The 26,507-nt window shown below is 44.2% G+C and overlaps 2 protein-coding genes across 4 annotated transcripts in view; one reads left to right on the top strand and one right to left on the bottom strand.

Annotated features, from left to right (window-relative positions):
* The window catches only part of LOC137571506 (glypican-5-like), a 557,948-nt gene that overhangs the window by 8,381 nt on the left and 523,060 nt on the right, over window positions 1–26,507 (top strand). For all 3 annotated transcript variants that reach the window (XM_068280728.1, XM_068280727.1, XM_068280726.1), the window contains exon 2: window positions 54–182. In XM_068280728.1, the coding sequence (XP_068136829.1) occupies window positions 146–182 (37 nt within the window). In that variant the 5' untranslated portion in view covers window positions 54–145. The remainder of the gene's footprint in view (window positions 1–53; window positions 183–26,507) is intronic.
* On the bottom strand, window positions 4,892–11,965 carry OTOS (otospiralin). The gene is made up of 4 exons (XM_068279202.1): window positions 11,882–11,965; window positions 11,519–11,585; window positions 6,575–6,601; window positions 4,892–5,530 (listed from the first exon to the last, which is right to left on the bottom strand). The coding sequence occupies exons 2-4, from the start codon at window positions 11,574–11,576 to the stop codon at window positions 5,337–5,339; spliced, it is 279 nt and encodes a 92-aa protein (XP_068135303.1). The 5' UTR covers window positions 11,577–11,585; window positions 11,882–11,965; the 3' UTR covers window positions 4,892–5,336.

Genomic DNA, 26,507 nt, shown 5'->3' with positions numbered 1-26,507 from the left:
GTTTTCTCGTCTTCCATTTTCAAACCTAAGTGTTAAAACTGGTGACTTTTCAGTTTATTGCAGCTGAAGATTCCAGCTTCATGATGTGTGGGCGGGGCTAAGGTTTTACTAGCCGGACCCCGGCAGACAACATCAAGTTTTGACAATGTCAGCTTACCGACAACAGCACAGAGCTACCACTGGTGAGTACATCTTACAAGTGATATCCGCTTGTGTTTTGTATTGGGCTCCTTCCACACTTATGCAGCCGCGTCGCTCAAATTCGGTGCATAGCAATGCAGAAGCAGTGATAGCCCTATGATAGCCCTATATAACTTTCCTCACAACGGTATGCAATGGCTTCCATCAGAGCAATGCAAGACATACTCCTGCAATACAGCATAACACGCCAGCAGTGAGGCTTACTTACATGTTAATATAAACCTCACTCTACGCTTGTGCTGCTTCGTTAGGTTAGGGTGCGATTACACTTTTTGCAACCATTGCGGTGAAATTGAAGAACATTTACATTGCAATGGAGAGCAAGAAGTGTGAAAGGTCCCTTAGTCTTAAAATTTGCTGCAGAAATGTGTGATATTTTCCAGGAGACTAGGAGACTTTCTTGTTACGTTTTGTGTGTTTGTTTAAAGGAATACTGTAGTGGGGTCGGGGGAAAATTAGTTGTATTTACCCGGGGCTTTTAATGGTCCCCCGCAGACATCCTGTGCCTATGCAGCCACTCACCGATGCTCCGGCCCCGCCTCTGGTTCACTTCTGGAATTTCAGACTTTAAAGTCTAAAAACCACTGTGCCTGCGTTGCCGTGTCCTCGCTTCCCCTGATGTCACAAGGAGCGCACGGCGGAGGCACAGACCATACTGGGCCTGCGCAGTACGCTCCTGGTGCCATCAGCAGGAGCGAGGACACTGCAACGCAGGCACAGTGGTTTTCAGACTTTAAAATCTGAAATTCCAGAAGTGAACTGGAGGCGGGGCCGGAGCATCGGTGAGTGGCTGCATAGGCACAGGATGTCTGCGGGGACCATTAGAAGTCCCGGGTAAGTTCAACTAATCCTCCCCCCCCCCCCTACAGTATTTGTTTAAAAGAATTTTAACTTTTGTATTTCCCTTAACAAAAGTTTAATGGATAATCCGCTGTGTATACAGGACGTTTCCTGAACTGGCCATGGAAGCAAGTTAAACTCTGATTGACGTTCCTCAAACCAATTTGAGACCGATGGCGCACAGTGGCAAGGGCCCACAACAGGCGTCTTTTCCTATTTTTCTGTGACACCAAAGACACTCTTGATGGTCTCCTGCTGCTAAAGCCCATCCTTTGCAAAGTCCGTCTTGTTGTGCACCTGCATTGAGTTCAGCTGTAATTTGTTGTGTTGTTGCCCTTCTGTTGTTGGGGACTATGCATGCTACTCGCCTTTCACCTCTCTCGTTCAACCGGCCTTTTTTGACCAGAATAGTTCTTATCGCTTGAAGTTTTTTTTCTTAACAGCCCCTCTCTTAACACCCGAAATACTGTTAGGCGAGAAAATCCGAAGTCATTGTTTCAAACATGCTAGCATCAGCTTTTCTTGAACCGACGATCATCCCGCGTTCAAAGTCGTCTTACCCATTTTGACATTAACGTTCATGATAACTACGTTGTCCGAAGCTGAGCACTCATCTGAGCAACTATGCATTATGTCATTCTACGTCACTGTTGGATTGGTTTATTTTCAAATAAAGGTCTCTAAAAAGTGTCTCTAATTTTTTGGCCACACAGTGTATTTCTGTGAGGTTTCTCATCTGTCCCTGCACACTGCTGAGCCCTTTGCAATTTGTCTGCGCTGCGTTATGTTTTTAAAAATGCACTCCCACTGACTTTCATTAATATGGCAACATCGCAGCAAAATTGCAGTGATTTTCAAAAGTCCCTAGGCTTTGGCAGGAATTTTACCCCAATTTCAATGCAAGTCAATGGGACTGCATTTTTTTAAAACGAAAATGCTGTGAGGTCAGATCACAAAGAGCTCAGCAGCGTAATAAATATTAAATAAATAATAAAAAAAAAACACATATATCCAGGCTCATCGCCTCTAACTAGAGGTGATGTGCCTGGATTTATGCGTTTTTTTCTTGTTATGGACCCTTGTGGCCAGGGTTTTAATCCAGTGCACTCCCTCCTTCCCCTGTATGTGTTTGTCAGCATGCACACAGCTTATGCTGGTGTATGTGCATGGTGCACATGGATACATTACGTTAGCTCCCTTGTTGCGATTGGTGTGATGCTCTATCTGTCCCAGGAGAGGACGTCAGGATGTGTGCTCCTAATCCCGAGATAGGTTTGATGCAATGAATGTTTGCATGTCTGCACTACGGTATGCATGTTACAGGGCCAGAGTTAGGACACCTACGTTTACCTGGGTACTTCTGCGCAGTGTAGGTGACTAAGCAAAATAATGCATTCTTCTGTGAACTAATGCTACGTACACACATGCGACAACGATCGTTCGTTGAGAACGACGAACGAACTTTTAATTGATGAAAGAACGACCTAAGTAAAGTTAGTTTTAAAAGGTGTGTAACGATCTAAACGTTAGAACGAACGTTACATCACGTAAAGCAGCTATTGCGCCTGCGCATAAAAATGAGAAGTTTCAGGGAGAAATAGTGAAATGCGCATGTCAAGCCTAGTACGAACGACCGTTTCCAACGATGTATTACTTTTGCAAACGATCGTCGTTGGTTAAAATCCGCCGAGACAGAACTTTCTTTTGTAGCGATTTGGCTCGTTCGTCGTTTGCCTTAATAGTCGGTGGTTCGTTTTTTGTAACGATCGTCGTTGGTAAAGATCGGGGAACGATCGTTACAAACGACTATAGTCGCATGTGTGTAAGGCCCCGGCTTTTAACTTAGCTGTAGGGATAACAGTGGTGCCTGGATGAGTGAATCTGTGAATGCATTCGTTTGAACATTTGCATGCAAGTGTTCGAAGGGTTAATGTTTTTTTACTAAATAAAAATAAGGTAACAAGCTGGATAATTGAGTTCTAGCAGATGCTTCCTCGCTGTTACAGAGTTGTCTTTCCAATCCTAGTGAGTGCTGGAGATTCCTAGGCATTTTATAAGCTTTCCAATTGAAGGTACGTATTTTTTAGATCTATACAGGGTACTTTGAGCTAATATAATGTTTGTAAATTATTTTGGTTTTACCCCCTATTAAAGGGTAAATCCACATAAAAAGATGTATTTTAGTTTCAAATGCACTTTAAAGGGTACCTGAAGTGACGTGTAACATTGCGCCTGATGCACGAAAGGCCAGTAATTTTGCAGTGCACAGGCAGCACTTGGCCATTTTACCAGTCCTGACACCAGGGAAGCACCGCCCATTACTCCGTTAGCACCACGCGTGTTACTGGGATGATTTGTGTGTTGCTATAGTAACACACATGGTGCTAATAGAGTAATAAGCAGTGCTGCTCCCCTGGTGTTAGGACGGGTAACATTGCAAGCCCTTAGTGTATCAGGCCCATGATAAGATAAGCATGTGTTTGCACAGTCCGATTACTACATAGAACTAGACTGTCCCCCTTTTTTTTCGCACTGTGCAGGTTAAGAATCCAGGGATCTGCATGTAAATGATGGCCTCTCTGTATTTGGGCCGCAGTCAAACAGGAGTTTAACTCCAACTGATAACTAATTACAGTTGTATTACTTATCTCGGTAGAGGGAAGCCCCTGAAGCCTGCAGAGGCTCCCCACGGCCTCCTGCAGACCGCTATTTCTCACCGGGACCCTTTGACAGCTTGCGGCTGTGCTCCTGTGTGTGAACAAGCACGGCCACACTATGCAGTTGTAGGATGGCTCGCGCCTGCACAGTAGCAAGAAGCCATTCAGGCTCAGTGGAAAAAGCAAAGCCCTATTGGCTCTGTTCTACTGCAGAGGCGCGGGCTGCCTGTGCAGTGTAGCCATGCTCCGTCAACAAGAGGTAAGTATCTAAATAGGGCAGGTTTTTTCCCCTACCGGTACACTTTTTAAATATAAAGACCATGGGATTTCAGGAAAGTCGTATCTAAGAGTAGGACTATAGAGGCATTTGTTCGTGCCATCAGCTTCAGTAGGGCTACGTCACCTTCTGGTTTCTTACATCTCCAGGGGCTGCCAGCAATGGCATCTGACAACTAATGTTCCTGGGTGTGGTTCTGCTCTCCTTGGAGTCTTTTTTTTTCCTTCCTGTTATAATAGACACAATCCAATTGCTCTAGTACTACACACAGAGACTCACCGCACCTACGGCCCGTTACCAGGCAAAATAAACTAAGGGACACCTGAAGTGAGAGGGATATGGAGGCAGCCATATTTATTTCATTTTAAACAATACAAGTTGCCTGGCGACCTTCTAATCTTTCACGCATTAGTAGTGTCTGATTCACATACCTGAAACAAGCATATGGCTAATCTAGTAAGACTTGGGTTAGAGCACTTTATTTGCATGCTTGATCAGGGTCTATGGCTAAAAGTATTAGAGGCAGAGGATCAGCAGAACAACCATGCAATTTCTGGATCCTCTGCTAGCTGGCCCGGTAATTCCTCCAGTCAGGGCCAGTTGGCGCAGGTTCGCCCCCTTTGAACTCCCGACACTGGGAACATGCGCAGTATGCCCCGACTGGAGGGTTTACCAGGGCAGCTAGTGGAGAATCCGGGCAGCCCAGGGGAGGACAGCAAGAAATCGATCAGCCTGAAGGGGGCTGGAGGAAGCCCTGAGTATGTATACAGATTTGTATTTCCCCGTCTTAGGTTTCCTTTAAGAATTCATAGTAGAATCTCCAAGAAACATAAAAAAATTAGGGAGTTTAGTACAGTTTCAATAAAAAGTTACAAAAATAACCATTTTTTGTGGAGCGATCTTTTAATTGTATTTTGCTGGCATCAGAAAAACAGGGATCTCACCACTATATAGAACAATGACAGTTGTGCACAATACAGTCATACTTTTGCCAACAGCAAAGATGTTCTCGACACACCCCTTTTAGTGGTAAGCAACATGCATAAAAGTTTGCCAAATAAGTATAATACAAGGTTATATTACATAGTCATTACTTTATTGCTTATGATAGCCGAGCCATTTTTACAGCAGAATTACTGATTACTGTTTCCATTATTCTATAAACAGGAGGAATGCTGAGACTGACACCACAATGTGAGCTCCACATTCAGAGTTTTTGCAGGGCAGGCTGGCATCTTGTATGTGGGCACAGCCTGCTGGCACGTTGAGCTGCAGTATGAATCTTGGTTACCGATCTTGATTCTTCAGGATTATAGTGCTTGTGTGTATATATACAGTTATGTAATGGTTAGGGAAGCAGGTTAGTTATAGTGTTGATCTTGGTCGTGGCTTGTGTATCCCAGAGTCTTTTCAATAGGGTAGTGGGCAAAGAAAGTGTGAGCCAGGTCATTGATATTCTCATACGCGCCCAGTGAGCGGAAATAGTTTACATACTGCCAGAAATCTGAGGTAGAGTAGGGCCAGTAAGGGTGAGCATGTTCTTCCAAATATGGATCTGAAAGGAAGAAGCATTAGATAATAGAAGTACAAGTTTGGTATTATTAATGTTAACTTTCTTCTGATCATACTCATGTTTAATTCCTAAACTATAAAAACAAGATTATTTTATTGTCATTTGAGTGAGCATTTTTATCTTACTTTAGGGGGGAGAGGGGGCCACTAGACACCAGGGAACTTTATAGGAGAGGGAGAGGGGGCACTAGACACCAGGAAACTGAGGGGGCACTAGACACCAAGGAATTGTATAGGACAGGGAGGGGGCCTCTAGACAACGGGGAACTGTATAGGGAAGGGAGGGGGGCACTAGACACAAGGGAACTGTATGAGGGGGCACTAGACACCAAGGAATTGTATAGGAGAGGGAGGGGGCCTCTAGACAACGAGGAACTGTATAGGGGAGGGGGGCACTAGACACAAGGGAACTGTATGAGGGGGCACTAGACACCAGGGAATTGTATAGGGAAGGGAGGGGGGCACTAGACACCCAGTAACTGTATAGGGAAGGCAGGGGGGCACTAGACACCGGGGAACCGTATGGGGGTGAGGGGGTGGGCACTAGACTCCCTGGGAACTGTATAGGGGAGGGAGGGGAGCCATTAGACCCCAGGGAACTGTATAGAGGGAGGGGGGCATTAGACACCAGGGTACAGTATAAGGGAGAGAGGGGGCCATTAGACACCAGGGTACTTTTAAGGGAAGGAGGTGGCCACTAAACATTGAAGTTGGCCTGTGACTTGGTCCCAGTGTTGAATTGCGGCCCACTTTGTATTTGAGTTTGACACCCCTGGTATACACAGAGATTAATATGCTCGGCAGCTCAGTGACTGCACAGATATAGGAAAATATTTGTCCTTGGAAAGGGGTTTTGAGTTTTACAAGACATCGCAATCTAGTCTTCCTGCCTTCAGGTTGCCACACTGCGCTCTCATACAAGTTGTGATTCTAAACATGTCACATTACTCTGGGCAGTGGGTGCAAACTAAGGAAAATCACAAGGCTGATGTAACAGTTTCAAGCAAAATATCCAAATTGTATTTACCGTCCTCCTCATGTACAGGTCTGGCATCTGCAAATAAACATGGAAATGTTATGTGAGAGAAGCCTGAAGTAGACAATGGAGACTTTCATAGTAGGAAGCGTAGGTCAAATTCTAATGTCAGCAGGCATTCCTAAACACTGCCGGACTGTGTGTTATATAATAGAGCCCTGTGTGCAGTGACTGCGTGGCACTCACCCATCACCTGTGAGATGATCTGTCAGTGCTTCCAGTCTGACTGGGGAGAGGATGTAACTTCACAGCCTCCCTGCAGAGACACACAGCCCCGTCCAGGGAACATTACTGCTGCCTATCCCAGAGACACAGCCCTGTCCAGGGAACATTACTGCTGCCTATCCCAGAGACACAGCCCCGTCCAGGGAACATTACTGCTGCCTATCCCAGAGACACAGCCCTGTCCAGGGAACATTACTGCTGCCTATCCCAGAGACACACAGCCCCGTCCAGGGAACAGAACTGCTGCCTATCCCAGAGACACAGCCCTGTCCAGGGAACATAACTCCTTCCTATCCCAGAGACACACAGCCCCGTCCAGGGAACATAACTCCTTCCTATCCCAGAGACACACAGCCCTGTCCAGGGAACAGAACTGCTGCCTATCCCAGAGACACACACCCCTGTCCAGGGAACATAACTCCTTCCTATCCCAGAGACACAGCCCTGTCCAGGGAACATTACTGCTGCCTATCCCAGAGACACACAGCCCCGTCCAGGGAACAGAACTGCTGCCTATCCCAGAGACACAGCCCTGTCCAGGGAACATAACTCCTTCCTATCCCAGAGACACACAGCCCCGTCCAGGGAACATAACTCCTTCCTATCCCAGAGACACACAGCCCTGTCCAGGGAACAGAACTGCTGCCTATCCCAGAGACACACAGCCCCGTCCAGGGAACATAACTCCTTCCTATCCCAGAGACACACAGCCCTGTCCAGGGAACAGAACTGCTGCCTATCCCAGAGACACACAGCCCTGTCCAGGGAACAGAACTCCTTCTTATCCCAGAGACACACAGCCCCGTCCAGGGAACAGAGCTGCTGCCTATCCCAGAGACACAGCCCTGTCCAGGGAACAGAACTGCTGCCTATCCCAGAGACACAGCCCTGTCCAGGGAACATAACTCCTTCCTATCCCAGAGACACAGCCCTGTCCAGGGAACAGAACTCCTTCTTATCCCAGAGACACAGCCCTGTCCAGGGAACATAACTCCTTCCTATCCCAGAGACACACAGCCCCGTCCAGGGAACAGAACTGCATCCTATCCCAGAGACACACAGCCCTGTCCAGGGAACAGAACTGCTGCCTATCCCAGAGACGCACAGCCCCGTCCAGGGAACAGAACTGCTGCCTATCCCAGAGACACACAGCCCCGTCCAGGGAACATATCTCCTTCTTATCCCAGAGACACACAGCCCTGTCCAGGGAACATAACTCCTTCCTATCCCAGAGACACACAGCCCTGTCCAGGGAACAGAACTGCTGCCTATCCCAGAGACACACAGCCCTGTCCAGGGAACAGAACTGCTGCCTATCCCAGAGACACACAGCCTCGTGCACAGAACAGAACTCCTTCTTATCCCAGAGACACACAGCCCCGTCCAGGGAACATTACTGTTGCCTATCCCAGAGACACACAGCCCTGTCCAGGGAACATAACTCCTTCCTATCCCAGAGACACACAGCCCTGTCCAGGGAACATAACTCCTTCCTATCCCAGAGACACACAGCCCTGTCCAGGGAACAGAACTGCTGCCTATCCCAGAGACACACAGCCTCGTGCACAGAACAGAACTCCTTCCTATCCCAGAGACACACAGCCTCGTGCACAGAACAGAACTCCTTCCTATCCCAGAGACACAGCCCTGTCCAGGGAACATAACTCCTTCCTATCCCAGAGACACACAGCCCCGTCCAGGGAACATAACTCCTTCCTATCCCAGAGACACACAGCCCCGTCCAGGGAACATAACTCCTTCCTATCCCAGAGACACAGCCCTGTCCAGGGAACATAACTCCTTCCTATCCCAGAGACACAGCCCTGTCCAGGGAACATAACTCCTTCCTATCCCAGAGACACACAGCCCATCCAGGGAACAGAACTCCTTCTTATCCCAGAGACACAGCCTCGTGCACAGAACAGAACTCCTTCCTATCCCAGAGACACACAGCCTTGTGCACAGAACAGAACTCCTTCCTATCCCAGAGACACACAGCCCCGTCCAGGGAACAGAACTCCTTCCTATCCCAGAGACACACAGCCTTGTGCACAGAACAGAACTGCTGCCTATCCCAGAGAATATCTCACGGCTCCACAGCAGTTACTGCTGCTAAGATTAGGAAAGACAAGATACTTATGCTGCATACTTTTATTTTCTCCAGGAACATTATAGCGACTCTATTATTATACAAATGCTCAGTTTTTCCCTAGACCTTATGCCACCTGGTGGGCACATCCTTATGGAAAAAGCAGAATGCTTACCATGGGTTTTTTGTTTAAAGGACAACTGTAGCGAGAGGGATATGGAAGCTGCCATATTTATTTCCTTTTAAGTAATACTAGTTGCATGGCTGTCCTGATGATCCTCTGCCTCTAATATTTTTAGCCATAGACCCTGTACAAGCATACAGCAGATCAGGTGTTTCTGACATTATTGTCAGATCTGACAGAATTAGCTGCAGGCTTGTTTCTGGTGTGATTCAGACTCTACTGCAGTCAAATAGATCAGCAGGACTGCCAGGCAACTGGTATTGCTTAAAAGAAATTAAATTTGGCAGCCTCCATATTCTTCTCACTACAGCTGCCCTTTAGAGCCCAGCTAAGCAAAAGTGAGAGAACTATGGAGGCTGACATTTATTTCTTTTTAAATAATACCAGTTGCCTGGCAGTCCTGCTGATCTGTTTGGCATCAGTAGTGTCTAAATCACACACATGAAACAAGCATGCTGCTAATCCAGTCATACTTCAGTCAGAGCACCTGATCTGCATGCTTGTTTAGGGTTTATGGCTAAAAAATATTAGATGATCAGCAGGACAGCCAGGCAACTTGCATTGTTTAAAAGGAAGTAAATGTCAGCTTCTATATGCCTCTCAATTCAGGTGTGCTTCAAGTATGCACCCTAAGAGAACCAGTCACCGGTGAATTTTTAGTTATCTGACTCTAAGGAAAGTTTTATTGGCTTAGAATTTCTTTTAACTTCTGTAATTAAAATATAATCATTTTGTCAGACTAGATGTACTCCAATTGGGTTGTTTATTTTAGTGCCTAAATGCAGATCTGCTGAATTCTACTCTTGTTGACTGCTAAGTTAGGAAAGCAAACTTTAATGTATGTCTTAATAAGAGGCACCTTTTATATGTAACAGTCTTATGAGTGTTATTGATAATCAGCTTTGGGAGCTGACAAGTCAACCTAAAACTTGAAAATGTACAAAATATGGAGGCAAGGACAGATAAGCAAACAGGGCATAGAGCTATGCATGCATCTGTGATAACATTTTCATCAAGCACCTGAGGTAGAGCACTTACACACAGTTAGGGAATGCTGTATGTGTCAGTAGGTGCTTAGCCATCACAGGGGCATGGTGGTAAACACTGGCTTACTAGAGGAAATATGTACATTAATAATATTGAAAGAGTTAATGCCCACATTTCTCAGAGAAGGAAAAAATAGCATGCTGCTCCTACACTATGCAGTATGGGTACAATAGGTTTCATTATCAATTACTAATACTAGAGTATAATATTTGATGCTAAATTAAAAACCTAAAAGCATTAATCCATGTTAGTCTTCCATACTAGTAAATCCATACTGTATTGTACTCTGTATGGTGCTACGGGAAAATGATATAAAATATCAGTAATAATATTAATTACTAGTCTACCTAAGCCCATTTAAAAACGGGCTCAAGGTAGTGATTCAACCGTGTCAGTGCGTGTGCCCGCCGTGCGCACCCGCCTTTCATTCCCCCGCGCGCACACGGCCACCCTGCTCCCTGGCCTCACCTCCCGACCCAACGGCTTTCTGTACTGCGCTCATGCGCAGTACAAAAAAAGCTTTGGACGGACAGACAGGGAAAGTGGACAGTTAGGTTTTATTGTGTAGGATACTTAGTATATTCCTTATTAAAGAAACCTCAGATGCTTCTAGTGCATTGCTGAAAAATAATGGTAAGATTTCATTGGCTACAAGCTGAACACTTTGTTGAAGTGGTGAGAGTAGTAACACAAAGGGCAAGTTCCTAGTTACTGCCTGTTATATACTACAGTATACTGCCATATACTGTATGTGGAAGGTCCATCTTCCAAAAAATGCAACCAATACATTTCCATACATTTGCCCTTTAAAGAGTGCCATACAACCATTGCATATTTTATTTTAAGACCAGAGAAATCTGATAAATGTTTCCACTTGATCGAATAATCAGAAAAATCACACTTATATACTATACACTTATGTTCATTTTTTTTCTAAAAATATCAAATAAAAATTTCAATATTTCTAACGGATTCTTCCGACACATCCGATCAGATTTTTAATAAAAAAAAAAAAAAACAGAAAATCAATTGATACTTCTCAAATGAAAACAATTATTTTAAATTTCTTATACAATCTAATGGTTTTATTGAAAAAAAAATGGAAAATTGATGGATTTGATTGTATCGTGTATGACCACCTTTAGGGTAACTTGCATTGAGACGTTTGTGCTGGACATTTGCTGATTCCGGCCTTTATTATAATTTTTGTTTATCCTTTTCATTTATAAAACGCCAACGTATTATGCAGCCCTATGCAATAAAAAGAGGGTGCACATGACAAACCAGCACATGTAACAAGCACACTGAGAATGAGGAGTCTTTATTTACAAATCCCCCAGTGAAATAAGGCTGTTTAGTGACTGGAAAGTTAGTATATGAATGGACTTACCAAGGAAAGTGCCCAGAAGAACACAGGAGAAATATACGCCAATAAAAAGCAGCTTCATTTTTTATTTCTGTAAATTTAGAAAAATTGCATTTGTTCAAATTATGTTTTGTGAATTAAATAACATACAACGGCAATAACACAAGTGTAAATGTATATACTGAACATAGAAAGACCGGTAAACTGCAGACAGAATATGTCAGACCGCTGTAGTAAACTCTATACATATCATTCATATACATGATGCATATGGCTTGTATTGGTCGATTCTGCATACAGCCAATAGCGTATCTGCACCATAAATATATGTGCAGTATTGGATAGGTTGTGTTTCCCCTGCTAGGTGGCTTTGTGTGGTGCTGTTACCTGCTATGCCTGGAGATGCTGCTGTCACAAGGTACCTCTTCTGCCACTCTGGCTGAGTCTCTGCTGCTTCCCAGCCTGCACTGTGTAAGGGGGCTGACTGGAAAAGGCAGAGGCAGCCTCACTTTTTCTAACTTGCTAATATTACTATACACTGATTATGCAGTGCCTGTCTACAGGGATTTTTTTCTAGGGACCAATAGGAGATCTCTGAATTAAGTGGGCTATTTCTGAGTTCGCTTAAGGAAGTTCCCTTATAGAAAAGAACCTCTGTGTGGACAGCAGTATTTAGATTTAGAAAATAACAAAAACTACTCAAAAATAATCTGCAGTTTTTTATTTTTATGAAAAATTTGTAGCACAGAAGTTATTGTGAACCTGAGGTGAAAATAAACTGATGACATAAACAATCTGATCTGTCCTCCAGCTCCAAAACGACTTTTTTTTTTTACATATACCATGGTTTTATTTGATGTTTAAAGGAAAAGAGAGACTTAATAAAATAAAAGTTTTATACGTACCTGGGGCTTCCTCCAGCCCCATCCTCACGGATCGCTCCCACTCCGCCATCCTCAGCCTTCTCTGTTGCCGGTACCGGGTCCTGTAACTTCTGCCAGTCGCGGAAAGTCTGACGCAAGAGAAGTGCGCTCTCTATGTATCTCTCAGGCAGAATGGAAGTCTGTTAAACGAAACCTGATACAGGGGAAAAATGCCCCTGGGGGTACTTAACTCAGGAGGGAGAAGCCTCTGTATCCTAATGAGACTGCCCTGGTCCTTCTCAGCAGCCCTAATCCAGTGCGGGCTCACCAAGAGAAATGGCCACCACAATATTAATATCTGTGCACCTCCTGTAGGCGCAGTAGCTGCTTGCCATTCGAGCTCCAGCAGCAATAGCTTAGCTCAATCAGATCCGCTCTACTGCGCAGGCGAGAGATGGTAAACCTAGCCATTCTTCTGACAAAAAGCCTGCGGTTCCTCTAAAAATTGTTAGGCTGTGTTGCATAAACTTGAGATCTCCCCAAAATTGCTCAGTGATATTGAGGTCAGGAGACAGTGGCAGCCACTCCAGATCCTTTACTTTTTTCTGCTGTAGCCAATGATGGGTTGATTAGAGCTTGGGATCTTTGTCAAGATGAAAAGTGCATTTTATGCATAGCTTCTGGGCTGTTGAGTGCAAACTGATTGTCTTCCTGTATTCTCTGATAACATGCTGCATCCATCTTGCCATCAACTCTGACCGAAATTCCCTGTGCCACTGTAGCTTCCCCCTTCCTCCTCTATCCCCAGGGAACAACAATAAATAAAAAACATCAGAAATCCACCTCCATGCTCCACACCAGGGATGGTATACTTTTCATTATTGGCCTTGTTGATTCCACTCCTAATATAGTGTCTATGATTGTAACCACTAAGTTCACTTTTGGTCTCAACACCCTAAGTGACTTACTAACAGAAGTTATCATTCTTATCTAGGTGCTTATTTGCACGCCTGTAGTCTATAGTCTCTGAAGGTTTGACTGCATATAAATTTACAGTTTCCTGTATTAGCAATTACCGGTAGTTAGACCTAGTATGGATCCCTGCTACTCATCAACATCTGCACTAATTCTGGTAATCAGCAAAGGTACTTTCCCAATCGCAATATACAGTGCCAACATTGTAGTAAAGCTTTGTTTTGTGTGCACAAACAATTATCAGCATTATGAAATAAGGTTTGCCCTTGCCCCAGTGGATATCAGTGTCGTGCACTGACCTAGTCAGTGCCTCGTCTCATGCATTCGGTTATGTATGACTGTATGTCCATGTGCAGATATGTGTGCAAGCCAGCGTTGCGATGTGTTCTTGTACTTATATAGAGGAAGGTTAGCATCAAGGAGAGTATTTAGGCCTCCTTTTTAACAGCCTTGTGCTGTTATGTTTGATCAGCTTTTGTTGTGCTAACCAGTGTCCTGTGCTTAAACCTTGTGGCTTCTTTCCTGGAGGGACAAGTGAGAACTATTTTGCAAGAAACAAAATCGTCCCAGAGTGTGCAGGGTGTTCGGGCTGTGTAAGCAGGTATTGACTTGCCTAGGCCACACCTACCTCCTGATGCACTCCACGTCACATTACACCTTCTGACACTTCCCCCTTCACATCAGAAGTTCCGGTTTAGAAGGCGGAAGTGACAGAAGATGGAGAGCAGTGTGGAAAGCATTGGAAGGGAGGTGGGTACCTAGGTGAATTAACCCCTGCTTACACTGTCCGAAACGCTCCACTTCCTTACCCATGCACACACCAGAATGATTACATCTCGCAAAATTGTTCTTGCTCATCCCTAGTCTCCTGCCCTTGTTTAGAAAACACCTGCATTCCATCTGCCTAGACCAGGGATCCCCAAACGTTTTGGATCGAGGGCCGGGTCAACATACTTCAGACTGCTGGGGGGCCGGAGTATACATAATCTGATGTAGAAGTCTATGCAGGCCAGACAGTGAAGCATACCCAGGTGACAACCTGCAATCCAATTGGACAACATTGTCACCTGCTGTGGAATTTGATTGGAAACCAGCGTATTACTGCTTTCTGGCTCCATTCTACAGTGGTGTGAAAAACTATTTGCCCCCTTCCTGATTTCTTATTCTTTTGCATGTTTGTCACACTTAAATGTTTCTGCTCATCAAAAACCGTTAACCATTAGTCAAAGATAACATAATTGAACACAAAATGCAGTTTTAAATGATGGTTTTTATTATTTAGTGAGAAAAATAACTCAAAACCTACATGGCCCTGTGTGAAAAAGAAATTGCCCCCTGAACCTAATAACTGGTTGGGCCACCCTTAGCAGCAATAACTGCAATCAAGCGTTTGCGATAACTTGCAAGGAGTCTTTTACAGCGCTCTGGAGGAATTTTGGCCCACTCATCTTTGCAGAATTGTTGTAATTCAGCTTTATTTGAGGGTTTTCTAGCATGAACCGCCTTTTTAAGGTCATGGCACAACATCTCAATAGGAATCAGGTCAGGACTTTGACTAGGCCACTCCAAAGTCTTCATTTTGTTTTTCTTCAGCCATTCAGAGGTGGATTTGCTGGTGTGTTTTGGGTCATTGTCCTGCTGCAGCACCCAAGATCGCTTCAGTTTGAGTTGACGAACAGATGGCCGGACATTCTCCTTCAGGATTTTTTGGTAGACAGTAGAATTCATGGTTCCATCTATCACAGCAAGCCTTCCAGGTCCTGAAGCAGCAAAACAATCCCAGACCATCACACTACCACCACCATATTTTACTGTTGGTATGATGTTCTTTTGCTGAAATGCTGTGTTACTTCTACGCCAGATGTAACGGGACACGCACCTTCCAAAAAGTTCAACTTTTGTCTCGTCGGTCCACAAGGTATTCTCCCAAAAGTCTTGGCAATCATTGAGATGTTTTTTAGCAAAATTGAGATGAGCCTTAATGTTCTTTTTGCTCAAAAGTGGTTTGCGCCTTGGATATCTGCCATGCAGGCCATTTTTGCCCAGTCTCTTTCTTATGGTGGAGTCGTGAACACTGACCTTAATTGAGGCAAGTGAGGCCTGCAGTTCTTTAGATGTTGTCCTGGGGTCTTTTGTGAGTTTTCTCTGCGCTCTTGGGGTAATTTTGGTCGGCCGGCCACTCCTGGAAAGGTTCATCACTGTTCCATGTTTTTGCCATTTGTGGATAATGGCTCTCACTGTGGTTCACTGGAGTCCCAAACCTTTAGAAATGGCTTTATAACCTTTGCCAGACTGATAGATCTCAATTACAGTACTTTTGTTCTCATTTGTTGCTGAATTTCTTTGGATCTTGGCATGATGTCTAGCTTTTGAGGTGCTTTTGGTCTACTTCTCTGTGTCAGATAGCTCCTATTTAAGTGATTTCTTGATTGAAACAGGTGTGCAGTAATCAGGCCTGGGGGTGACTACAGAAATTGAACTCAGGTGTGATAAACCACAGTTAAGTTATATTTTAACAAGGGGGGCAATCACTTTTTCACACAGGGCCATGTAGATTTGGATTTTTTTTTCTCACTAAATAATAAAAACCATCATTTAAAATTGCATTTTGTGTTCAATTATGTGATCTTTGACTAATAGTTAACGGTTTTTGATGAGCGAAACATTTAAGTGTGACAAACATGCAAAAGAATAAGAAATCAGGAAGGGGGCAAATAGTTTTTCACACCACTGTATATGCGGACCACCAATATTTAAAGATGTAGCTGACCGCATCTATAAAACATTTTGTGTGTGGGGAGCCAGTAAAAAAGCCTCAGGGGGCCACATTCGGCCTGCGGGCCTTTGTTTGAGGACCACTGGCCTAGACCCTTCCCTGACTTATGCCTCAGGGCCGGTTCACACAGACGGTTTCACGGTGGTAAACAATGGCTTGTCACTAATGCAATGTTTATTCAAGTGAATGGCCTCCGGCATTGCTCGATCATTGTGCCCATTTCCCATCGTTTAGTTTTTCCATGTAGTGTCCAGGGTTGGGTAACCGTCATGCCTCCGTGTTCCCTGAGATGGTCAAAACGCAATGCATTTGCAACTGATGCCAAAGCTTTTCTGCTCGTTTGCAGTGAATCCTTTAGCATCAGCTACAACACAATCTGCCTTGGCCATTTTTCAGGATAATTACTTTGACTTGCCTAAACTCTATCCTGAACTCCAGCTATGCCTGTCACTTGTCCTGATCTACCACCTGTTTTTCCTTTGCCCTTTGAGCAAATTTGTCTGTCAGAGGAAGACAAACCTGTTCTCTGTTTTCAGTAGGGCAATAACCGGGACCAAGACCTAGTGGTCACTGATAGAAAAGAATCTGCTGTGCACTAGGACTAACGGTCCATCATCCCAGGTAGGGCGCTCTGTTGAAGACCCCAAATGGCTGCTTAGACTCCACATATTCAGAGAGCCCACGCCAACCAGTGGTGGCAAGTGTAACATTATTAGAAGCACTTTACAGAATACAGTCATGTCACTAACTCTGAGTAGCTCATAATTTAATCACTGTCATTTTCTAACGTCCATACCATATTCTAAGGTCAACTTTGCTGGCTGTTCTGTCCCATCTTGGCCAAGAATCTAGTACAAGCAGAGGTGTCCCTAAAGCTCGTTGAATGAACTGGCACGCCAAATTGTTACACAGCAGCAAACCCCAAGCACATTGTTCATCTCCTTACCCAACCACCAGAAGCCGCTGTTTCGTGTGCCATGGTGTCATCCCTCCCCTCTGCAAAAGCAATATGTTCATGGGTCTGTACATCGCTTGTTCCCTGCAGTTCCACCTGCTGGAGCAACCTCTACCCGGAGACGTAAGAATTTCCTGAGCATCGGGCAGACGACTTGAAAAATAGGAATAAAAACATGACATTTTTAGAAATGTCTGTAAACGACGGTAGTGGAGCCAGTGCTGTGGCCAACGTTTCCAGCCCAGGAAATGTCCATGTGAACTGCCCCTAATCCTTCATCACCATTTTATCATTTCTGCACTTGCCAAGCTTTCAAAAACCTGTTGATGCCGATTCTTTTTATTGACTACAAATCACTACAAATAATATATTTTTTTCCTCATGCTGAGGGTCTTGTGAGATGGTCATTGGTGTGGATGGTGCAAATGTTTCTAAGAAGCTGGGAGCGTGTTTATTGTTTTATTTAGTGGTAATCTCACTTTAAATACAGTGGTTATCTCTTAGCATAATATTACATTTGTAGCAATACAAATACTTTGCTGCCACCTTGTGGCAACTGACTGGAAGATGAAATCTTACTAACAGAATGTATGTTGAATGTTTTACACCTTAATATTTTTAAGGAAAATTGCTGCTGGAGGCAGGAAGTTGCATCACTGATCAATATGTGCAGCTTCATGCATTATGGGAGTAATGTGACCAGAACTGGCGCCTCATCTCACATGACACTGTTACGGGAAGCATGGAGTGGCCTCTACTACCAGACTCTCAGGTTGTTCTGAAGTGAGCCTAGTTCTTATCACTGGATTATAACTTCCAGCTCTTTTTTTTTAACTCTCTCCCCCCCCCCCCCCATTAAATAATACAGTATACAGCTCATGGTTTATTTTGGTGATATGGGTCTGGGGACACCTTGAAATTCCCTCTTAAAAAGACTCTTAAAGTGAACCTCTGGAGTAAAAATCTACTCAGCAGAACTGAAAAGGCTTGGTGTTTCTTTAACAGTTTCACAGCATCAGAACTTTGTTTTTCTTACCAAAGCATAATTTTTAGCTGCATTTTTACCTAAGCTCCACCCATCAAAGAAAAAAAGCCCGGGCTTTTTTTCCCTGATGCTGTGCAAAGCATGATGGGATTTCCTATGTTGTTCACGTTGCCTAGCAGCTGGGAGAGGTGCTCAGGACACAGGACAGTTGGAACTGTGTCTCACGCTCCCTGTCACCTTCTTTCAACCAAAAAGATCTATTTTAATTAACATAACTAATGTAACTTAATGATAGTATGTTTGTTTAGGATGGAGTTCCTCTTTAAGTGTACCAAAGATGAAGGGAACATTATTTTTACCTTATGTGTGCCGTTTCACACAGACGGCAGACGGCTTCGGGTGGCCGGAAGCCGCGTCGTCCTGTGACGTTTTGTTCGGAAGGCGGCAGTACGGCGATCATCGGCTTCCCGTCGCAATCTGCATTTTTCATGAAGCTGCGGTGGCTAGGCGACCCTGGATGCCGCATGCGACTTCTAGGGCTGGCTGAAACGATGTGGTAAACCTAGATCGGAACGCCGCTTTTGTGCAATCGACGGTGATTGCCAGTAACTGCGCGATGTTAAGCGCTCCCATTCACGTGAATGGGAGCGTTTAGCCGACGAGACCCGAACGCTTAGCGGTAAACGCCGCCAAGCTTCCGTTTGAACCAGCCCTTACTTAAAGCTTCCTCCAGCTCCCTGAAGTCTGTCAGCAACTTCAATGTCCCCCCCTCCGCTGTGTCGCTGTCAGCCCTGTGCATGCTTTGTCCCGGCTACACCCTTCCCTGATTGCGTTCCAGTGACCGGGAGCATTCTGTGCATGTGGCGATCGTAAGATTTGTAAGTGGGCTTGCCACAGGTGCGCAATATAGGAGGGGTGCGGCCCACAACAGAGCATGCACAGTGGCCAGAAACCCAGCTGGATCATGGACTTCACAGCAGCACAGCAAGGAGAGACTGCAAGGTGCTGGAGAAAGCCCTAAGTAAGTAAAAATTATGTTATTACCTTCATCTTAAAGGACCACTATTGTGAAAATCGTAAAATTGAAAATGCATGTGAATACATAAAAATAAGAAGTACATTTCTTCCAGAGTAAAATGTGCCATAAATGACTTTTCTCCTATGTTGCTGTCACTTACAGTAGGAAGTAAAAATATGACAGAACCAACACGTTTTAGACTAGCCTATCTCCTCATGGGGGATTCCTCTTTATTTTCTAAAGAACTTAGTGATTGTCAGTTGCTCCATCCAATTGCCAAAAAAGTGTGCAGTGAGCAGGGAGGCTGGCCAGAATCTTTGCATAGATCCTTTCAGGGAGTGTCTTTCTAAAGAATAAAGGCCATGCTGGGAATCCCCCAAGAAGAGATGGGCTACTTCAAAACCTGTCATTTTTGTTAGATGTCTATTAACTACTTTAAGTGACAGCAACATAAGAGAAAATTAATTTATGGTTCATTTTACTCTGGAAGAAATGTACTTCTTATTTGTATGTGTACACATGTATTTTACATTTTGCAGTTTTTCGTGATAGTTGTCCCTTAAGTTACTTTAACCACTTCACCACTGAGGGGTTTTACCCCCTGAGCACCAGAGCAATTTTCACCTTTCAGCGCTCCTTCCATTCATTCGTCTATAACTTTATCATTACTTATCGCAATGAAATGAACTATATCTTGTTTTTTCCGCCACCAATTAGGCTTTCTTTAGGTGGGACATTATGCCCAGAATTATTTTTTTCTAAATGTGTTTTAATGGGAAAATAGGAACAATGTGGGGAAAAAAATAATTATTTTTCAGTTTTCGGCCATTATAGTTTTTAAATAATGCATGCTACTGTAATTAAAACCCATGAAACGTATTTGCCCTTTTGTCCCGGTTGTAAAACCATTTAAATTATGTCCCTATCACAATGTTTGGCGCCAATATTTTATTTGGAAATAAAGGTGCATTTTTTTCATTTTTGCGTCCATCCCTAATTACAAGCCCATAGTTTATAAAGTAACAGTGTTATACCCTCTTGACATAAATATTTAAAAAGTTCAGTCCCTAAGGTAACTATTTATGTATTTTTTTTAATTGTAAATTTTTTTTTAATTACAAAAAAAAAAATGGGGAGTGTGGGAGGTAATGAGTTAAATTAGCGGCGGGCGGCGTGTTTACGAGCGGGAGCGCGGGCAGCGTCGGGAACGCGGAAAGTACGTGTTTCTCCGTCCCTGGTTGTTAAAGGATGGAAAAAGGGGCGGAGAAATACGTACGCGCGGGGGTAAAGTGGTTAAAGTAAGCAAAGTGGCTGAAATGCACATCTCCTAATCATAGGGGGTTGCAGAGCACCTGTGTTCAGAGTTATTGACAAGTAGCTCTTTCCCACCTTTTCATCTGTATAGTTTGAAGTGCAGATAGTCCTCTATACACAAATGGCTCATTACAAATGTTTCCTACATACAAAGTTGTCCTGATGTACAAAACATACCGTTTTATTTATTACATTTTTGTTACATATAACAGTATTACAGACTAACCAGCAAGCTCATGGTGACCCAGAACTCATTGGAGTGTGTAAGGGACTACAATGGTCCTAAAAGCCCCCTTACTAAGATGTTAAAAAAAACAAAAATTTGCTTTCCTAAAACAGAAAGAATTTCCGATAATTCAGGTTGGAGTGAGCTCGAGATGTCTCCCAGGCACCACTGCTGAATAAATGCAAATTAACCATTGTACCCTTAGAAGCTAAACACACCTCCAGAACCGCTGGAATGCAATGATTTGTCAGCTTGTTAAATTGTACAGAGCCATAATAATCCAACATGCATACAGACTGTTTCGGATTGTTTGATCCTCATCAGTGCATGGCATGGATTAATTTGGCTCTATGGAGTAGGGCTTGTAAACCGAGAGGTACAGACTAACCAGCAAGCTCATGGTGACCCAGAACTCATTGGAGTGTGTAAGGGACTACAATGGTCCTAAAAGCCCCCTTACTAAGATGTTAAGAAAAACAAAAATTTGCTTTCCTAAAACAGAAAGAATTTGCGATAATTCAGGTTGGAGTGAGCTCGAGATGTCTCCCAGGCACCACTGCTGAATATATGCAAATTAACCATTGTACCCTTAGAAGCTAAACACACCTCTATTACAGTATTGTATAAACTGTTGTAACTAGTTGAAAACACATTGAAAACATCCAAAAAAACATGATTTCTACCTTATGTCCAAATTCAGAGTTGTCTGAAAGTAAACACAGGTGAAACTCGAAAAATTAGAATATCGTGCACATGTTCATTTATTTCAGTAATTCAACTTAAAAAGTTTAAAAGTGAAACTACTGTATTTGGACTATAAAATTCACTTTTTCTCCCCCAAAAGTGGGTAAAAAAACAGTCTTTATAGTCCAAATGCAGTGACTTGTGAACGCCTGCCAACCACACCTCCACCTGAATACCTCCAACCTGCCGCAATGTTGGGGACTCTCTATATTGTGCCCATGCAGAGGAGGACACAGGGGGACACAAATAGAGGACACAAGGAGGGCAGAGGCAGACACGTGGGGGACAGAGGACGACACAAGGGGGACAGAGGAGGACACAAGGGGACATGAGGTAGAAAGGGGGCATAATCCACACGATGCCCCTTCACCATGGATGCACCAGGTTTAGGATATATATTTTTCCCCCTTGGTTTTTGTGCTCTAAACCTTATGGTCAGAAGCGTCTTTCAGTCTTAAAAATACGGTAATATATGGAACTAGTGCGCTAAGCCCGTTTGAAAACAGGCTCTAGGTCTGTCATCAGTGCGCACCCGCCCGCCACATACGTGCGCACCCACACAACACATGTGCACGCACCTGCCCGCTCGGCCGGCCCACTCACCCTGCGTCCTGCCCCAACGGCTGTTAGTGCTTGACATGCACAGTAGCACAAAAGTAGCACAAAAGCACTGACACACGGACAGGGCGCAGGGACACTTGCCAATTATTAGGTAGGATAGACTCATTACATAAATAAAGGCTTGAAATATCTCACTTTATGTTATAATGTTGATGATTTCGGCTTACAGCTTCTGGAAACCCCAAATCAAAATCTCAGACAATTAGAATATTGTGAAAAAGTTCAATATTCTAGGCTCAAAGTGTCCGACTCTAATCAGCTAATTAATACAAAACACCTGCAAAGGGTTCCCATTTCATATATTAGTTTCACCTTTTAAGTTGAATTACTGAAATAAATGAACTTATTACAATATTCAAATTTGAGTTTCACCTGTATTTTTTCCACATGTACCAGCATGTATAATGCAGTACATGACTCAAATTACAAACAACTTGGACTTACGTAAATAAAAAAAGACTGAGGCGTCTTTTCCACAAGCAGCTAAAGGCAGTGAATTCACCACCTGCCAGCTGCTCCCCTCCACTGGCTGGGTGCTTGCTAGCACTCGGCACAGGCAGTGAAGAGGTGGCCTCCCATGGAGTTGCATCTGAACACGGCGGTTGCCATCCTCAGACGCGACATGAGAATTTGGAATAGGGGTCATTGGTGGAAATAGAGCAAGGAGAGAGGACCAGGAAGGCTCTATGGCATCCATGGCGTCTTCATAGGAAATTATCGAAGTCTTTTTTTTTTTTTTTTTAAGGTCGCTTCAGGCTTGCTGTAAATGGGCGATTGTCTGTATTGTGTTCTTTTGTATAGGGCCTTTCATCAATTTTCTACGTGCTTATGTAGCTTTCCAAAGGCAGCATGTAATTCTGTGCTCTAATCCTCCTTAAAGAGACACTGAAGCGAGAATTATTTTCGCTTCAGAGCTCATAGTAAACGCCGCTATCCCGCGGCTAAATGGGGGTCCCTTCGCCCCCAACCCCCCCCCCCCCCCCCCGCAAAATCAACGACCAAATTGGTCGTAGATTTTGCTGCTCCTAGAGGCAGGGCTAGCGGCTGCATCACCGCCTCTCCCCAGCCCCTCTCAGTGAAGGAAGACTGAAAGGGGCGGGGGAGAGGCGGAGATACGCACTGACAGACGCGCGTGGGGCAGGGCTGCGGCGGTTAGCCCTGCCTCAATCAGGAAGAGATCCCCGGCTGCACGGAGGGGATTTCGGGGGGTAAGGGACCCCGGTTTAGCCGCGGGTTAGCGGCGTTTTAGCAGGGGCACACATGCCCCTGCTAACTATGAGCTCTGAAGCGAGATTTATTCTCGCTTCAGAGTCTCTTTAAGAGTTTCACTTACCTGGGGCTTCAGCCAGCCCCCTGCAGCCACCCTGTGCCCGCACCATTACCAAATGATCCTCCGGCCCCCCGCCATCGCTCGGTTTCATTATCGCCGACTTGCAAGTCGATGTCCACTGCGCCTGCACGGCCCTGACCACGCACATCCTCATTAGCCTCGCCGGGAGCGTCCTCCGCAGACGCAGTACAAGACCATCTCTACTGCGCCTGCGCAGGACGCTCCTGGTGACAGGAATGTGAACGAAGATGCGCGCGGCCAGGGCTGCACAGGAGCAGTGGACGGCGACTGAAGCAAAACAGAGAGGCGGCAGGGGACTGGAGGATTGTCTAATAGCGTGGGTGCAGGGGGCTGGCAGAAGCCCCAGGTAAGTGACTTTTTTTTTTCTTCAGGTTTCCTTTAAGAAAGCAGTTATATTTGAATTTCTCAACTTGAAGCCCAAGAATTGTGCTGTTATTTATTGAAGTCTTTTTATATTTCTAAAGACGCTAAAGGATTTCCTCTGACTGTTCAGTCACACACTGTGCTTGAGATGAATAATTTATGTTGTTTTGCAGGAACAACACTTTATACAAGCAGATAAATGATCAGCTTAGCAAGCAAAGGCTTTGACTATAACAAAGAGAGGTGTTATTTCTCAACAGATAAAGGGAGTCAGATGTAACATAATAACATGTTGTTTGTATTATGTTTATTTCTAGAACAAAGGCTTCAGAAGCTTTGAAAGAAAACCCAAAGCGTACTAAGTGAAAAAATACTTACCTAAAGAGAGGGCTTCGCACGCTGTCCTCTGGACCTCCCCCGCTGCCTGGGACTCTTTAGAACTTCAGGACCGCGCTTCTCTTTTGGGACAAGCATGGCTGTGCTGCACTCACGCAAGCACAAACAAGTGGTCCTGCACAAGCAGCTCTGGCTTACTGCGCAGACGTGGCCATACTTGCATAGGCGCAGTATGGCCACACTCGTGCCTAAAGTGAATCAGGCCTCGATGTTGCTACCAACAGGCTCTTGTCAGAATTCTTTAGTTGGGCCACTCAACAACGGGACCGGAGGCTGGTGTGTTAAGCCTCTGTAGGATCCTGAAGCTTCCCTATTCTTAGGTAAGTATGTGTTTTTGTATCCGAGGTTTGCCACGGGTACACTTTAAAAGGAACCCAACATGAGTGCAAGAAAGAGCCTGCCATCTTTATTTCTTTTTAAAAATGCTGTTTGATTGGGTTTAGTGCTGATACCCGAATCTTTGACCTGTAACAAGCCAGTGAAGTCAGAACACTTGATCTGCATATACAATCTGGTTCAGCAATTTTAAAATTGCCCTGATCGGCTGGAGCGTCTCGGGCAGTGGCGGAGGACCAGAGAACACTGTGAGAAGCCTCATTAGGATCCAGAGGATTCCCTCTCCTTAGGTAAGTATGTGTTTATGAACCTGAGCTTCGACTTGGGTTATCTTAAACAAAGAAAAAATAGTGCATTAAAAGATTATAGAAAAATGTAAAAAACAGCTTACAAATAAACAATATAGTCCACAGTAAATAAAAGGGAACAAAATGAAAAAGTTACTTAAGCTCCTGTCTGCTCAGTCTTGGGGTTACTGTTGACCTGAGGCGCTGTACCATCTGTTACAATTAAAATCCTGTTTAAACCTCTTAAAGTGAACCTCCGGACTAAAAATCTACTCAGCAGAACTGAAAAGGCTTGGTGTTTCTTTAACAGTTTCACAGCATCAGAACTTTGTTTTTCTTACCAAAGCATCATTTTTAGCTGCATTTTTACCTAAGCTCCACTCATTAAAGAAAAAAAGCCCGGGCTTTTTTTCCCTGATGCTGTGCAGAGCATGATGGGATTTCCTATGTTGTTGTTCACGTTGCCTAGAAACTGGGAGAGGTGCGCAGGACACAGGACAGTTGGAACTGTGTCTCATGCTCCTTGTCACCTCCTTTCAACCAAAAAGATGGCTGCCATCATGAAATCAAACATTTGCCTGTTCTTTTAAAACAGTGTGGGTAAGAGATTGTATTACCTATCTATTTTAATTAACATAACTAATGTGACTTAATGACAGTATGTTTGTTTAGGCTGCAGTTCTTCTTTAAGGACCACAGGCTTTACACCCCTAGTAACCAGAGTATTTTTTACAAATTAGGGCTCTGCAGCTTTAAAGAGAGTCTGTACTCTAAAATTCTTACAATACAAACATAACATTCTATTCATTATGTTCTCATGGGCCCCTCTTTGCTGTTTCTGCCACTCCCTGCTGAGATCCTGGCTTGTAATTGCCAGTTTTAGGCAGTGTTTACAAACAAAAAACATGGCTGCTAACCAGCATGTGCAGCCTTTCCTAGTTGCACAGTGTCTGTATTATCTCTGTTATCTAATCTTCTTATCTTTTCCGGCTTTGTCGGCTCAGGCAGGAATGTGCTGCTCTGCTGTGATAGGATAGGATAGTTATACACACCCTCTCCCCGCCCCCTGCAGGCTCTGTATGAATGTGCTGCTCTGCTTTATTTAGAAATAAAGGTGCATTTTTTCAATTTGCGTCCATCACTATTTACAAGCTTATCATTTAAAATAATATAATAATATACTCTCTTGACATGCATATTTAAAAAGTTCAGACCCTTAGGTAACTATTTGTTTTTGTTTTTTTTAATTGTAATTTTATTTATTTATTTTTTTATTAAAAAATGTATTCGGGTAATTTTTGGTGTGGGAGGGAAACGGCTAATTTTAACTGTAAAATAATGTAATTGTTTAATAAAAAATGTATGTGGATGTAGTTTACTATTTAGCCACAAGATGGCCACAGTAAAAAAAAGTCCTGGATGCGAATGATCTCGCTTCCAGGAACTAGAAAGAGGATGGGAAAAAAAATGTTGGCAGAAAGACGGCTGTCTCTGATGAGAGATCGTTGGTTTTTCTGCGAGGGACTTAGATCGGTAAATGGGAACTATATTCCCATTCGCTGATCGGGGGGCTAGCGGCAGGCGGTTGGAGCACGTGCAATCATGCGCACTGCGCAGTACCAGAGCCAATGTGGTTCACGTGACCAAGCATCAGACAGACGCGAAATGGCCGTCGCTCCACCACCACAGCCTCCACCCACCTCCAACTCTCACATCCCTGCCACTGCCGGTCACGTAAGATTTGCCTGGCATTGTTTGCCCCAACAGGGGGTGTCATTGTATGATGGAAATGACATTTTGCTT

This window comes from Hyperolius riggenbachi, chromosome 4, assembly GCF_040937935.1.
Source record: "Hyperolius riggenbachi isolate aHypRig1 chromosome 4, aHypRig1.pri, whole genome shotgun sequence".
Classification (NCBI taxonomy): domain Eukaryota; kingdom Metazoa; phylum Chordata; class Amphibia; order Anura; family Hyperoliidae; genus Hyperolius; species Hyperolius riggenbachi.
This window is presented reverse-complemented; position numbering and strand designations above follow the sequence as displayed.

What these genes read in the sequence shown, in the direction of transcription:
- OTOS (XM_068279202.1), bottom strand. Translation starts at nt 11,576, where the DNA reads ATGAAGCTGCTTTTTATTGGCGTATATTTCTCCTGTGTTCTTCTGGGC. An exon ending in TCTTCTGGGCACTTTCCTTG is followed by an intron (nt 6,602 to 11,518) that starts GTAAGTCCATTC and finishes GTTTATTTGCAG; the next exon opens with ATGCCAGACCTGTACATGAG. An exon ending in ACCTGTACATGAGGAGGACG is followed by an intron (nt 5,531 to 6,574) that starts GTAAATACAATT and finishes TCTTCCTTTCAG; the next exon opens with ATCCATATTTGGAAGAACAT.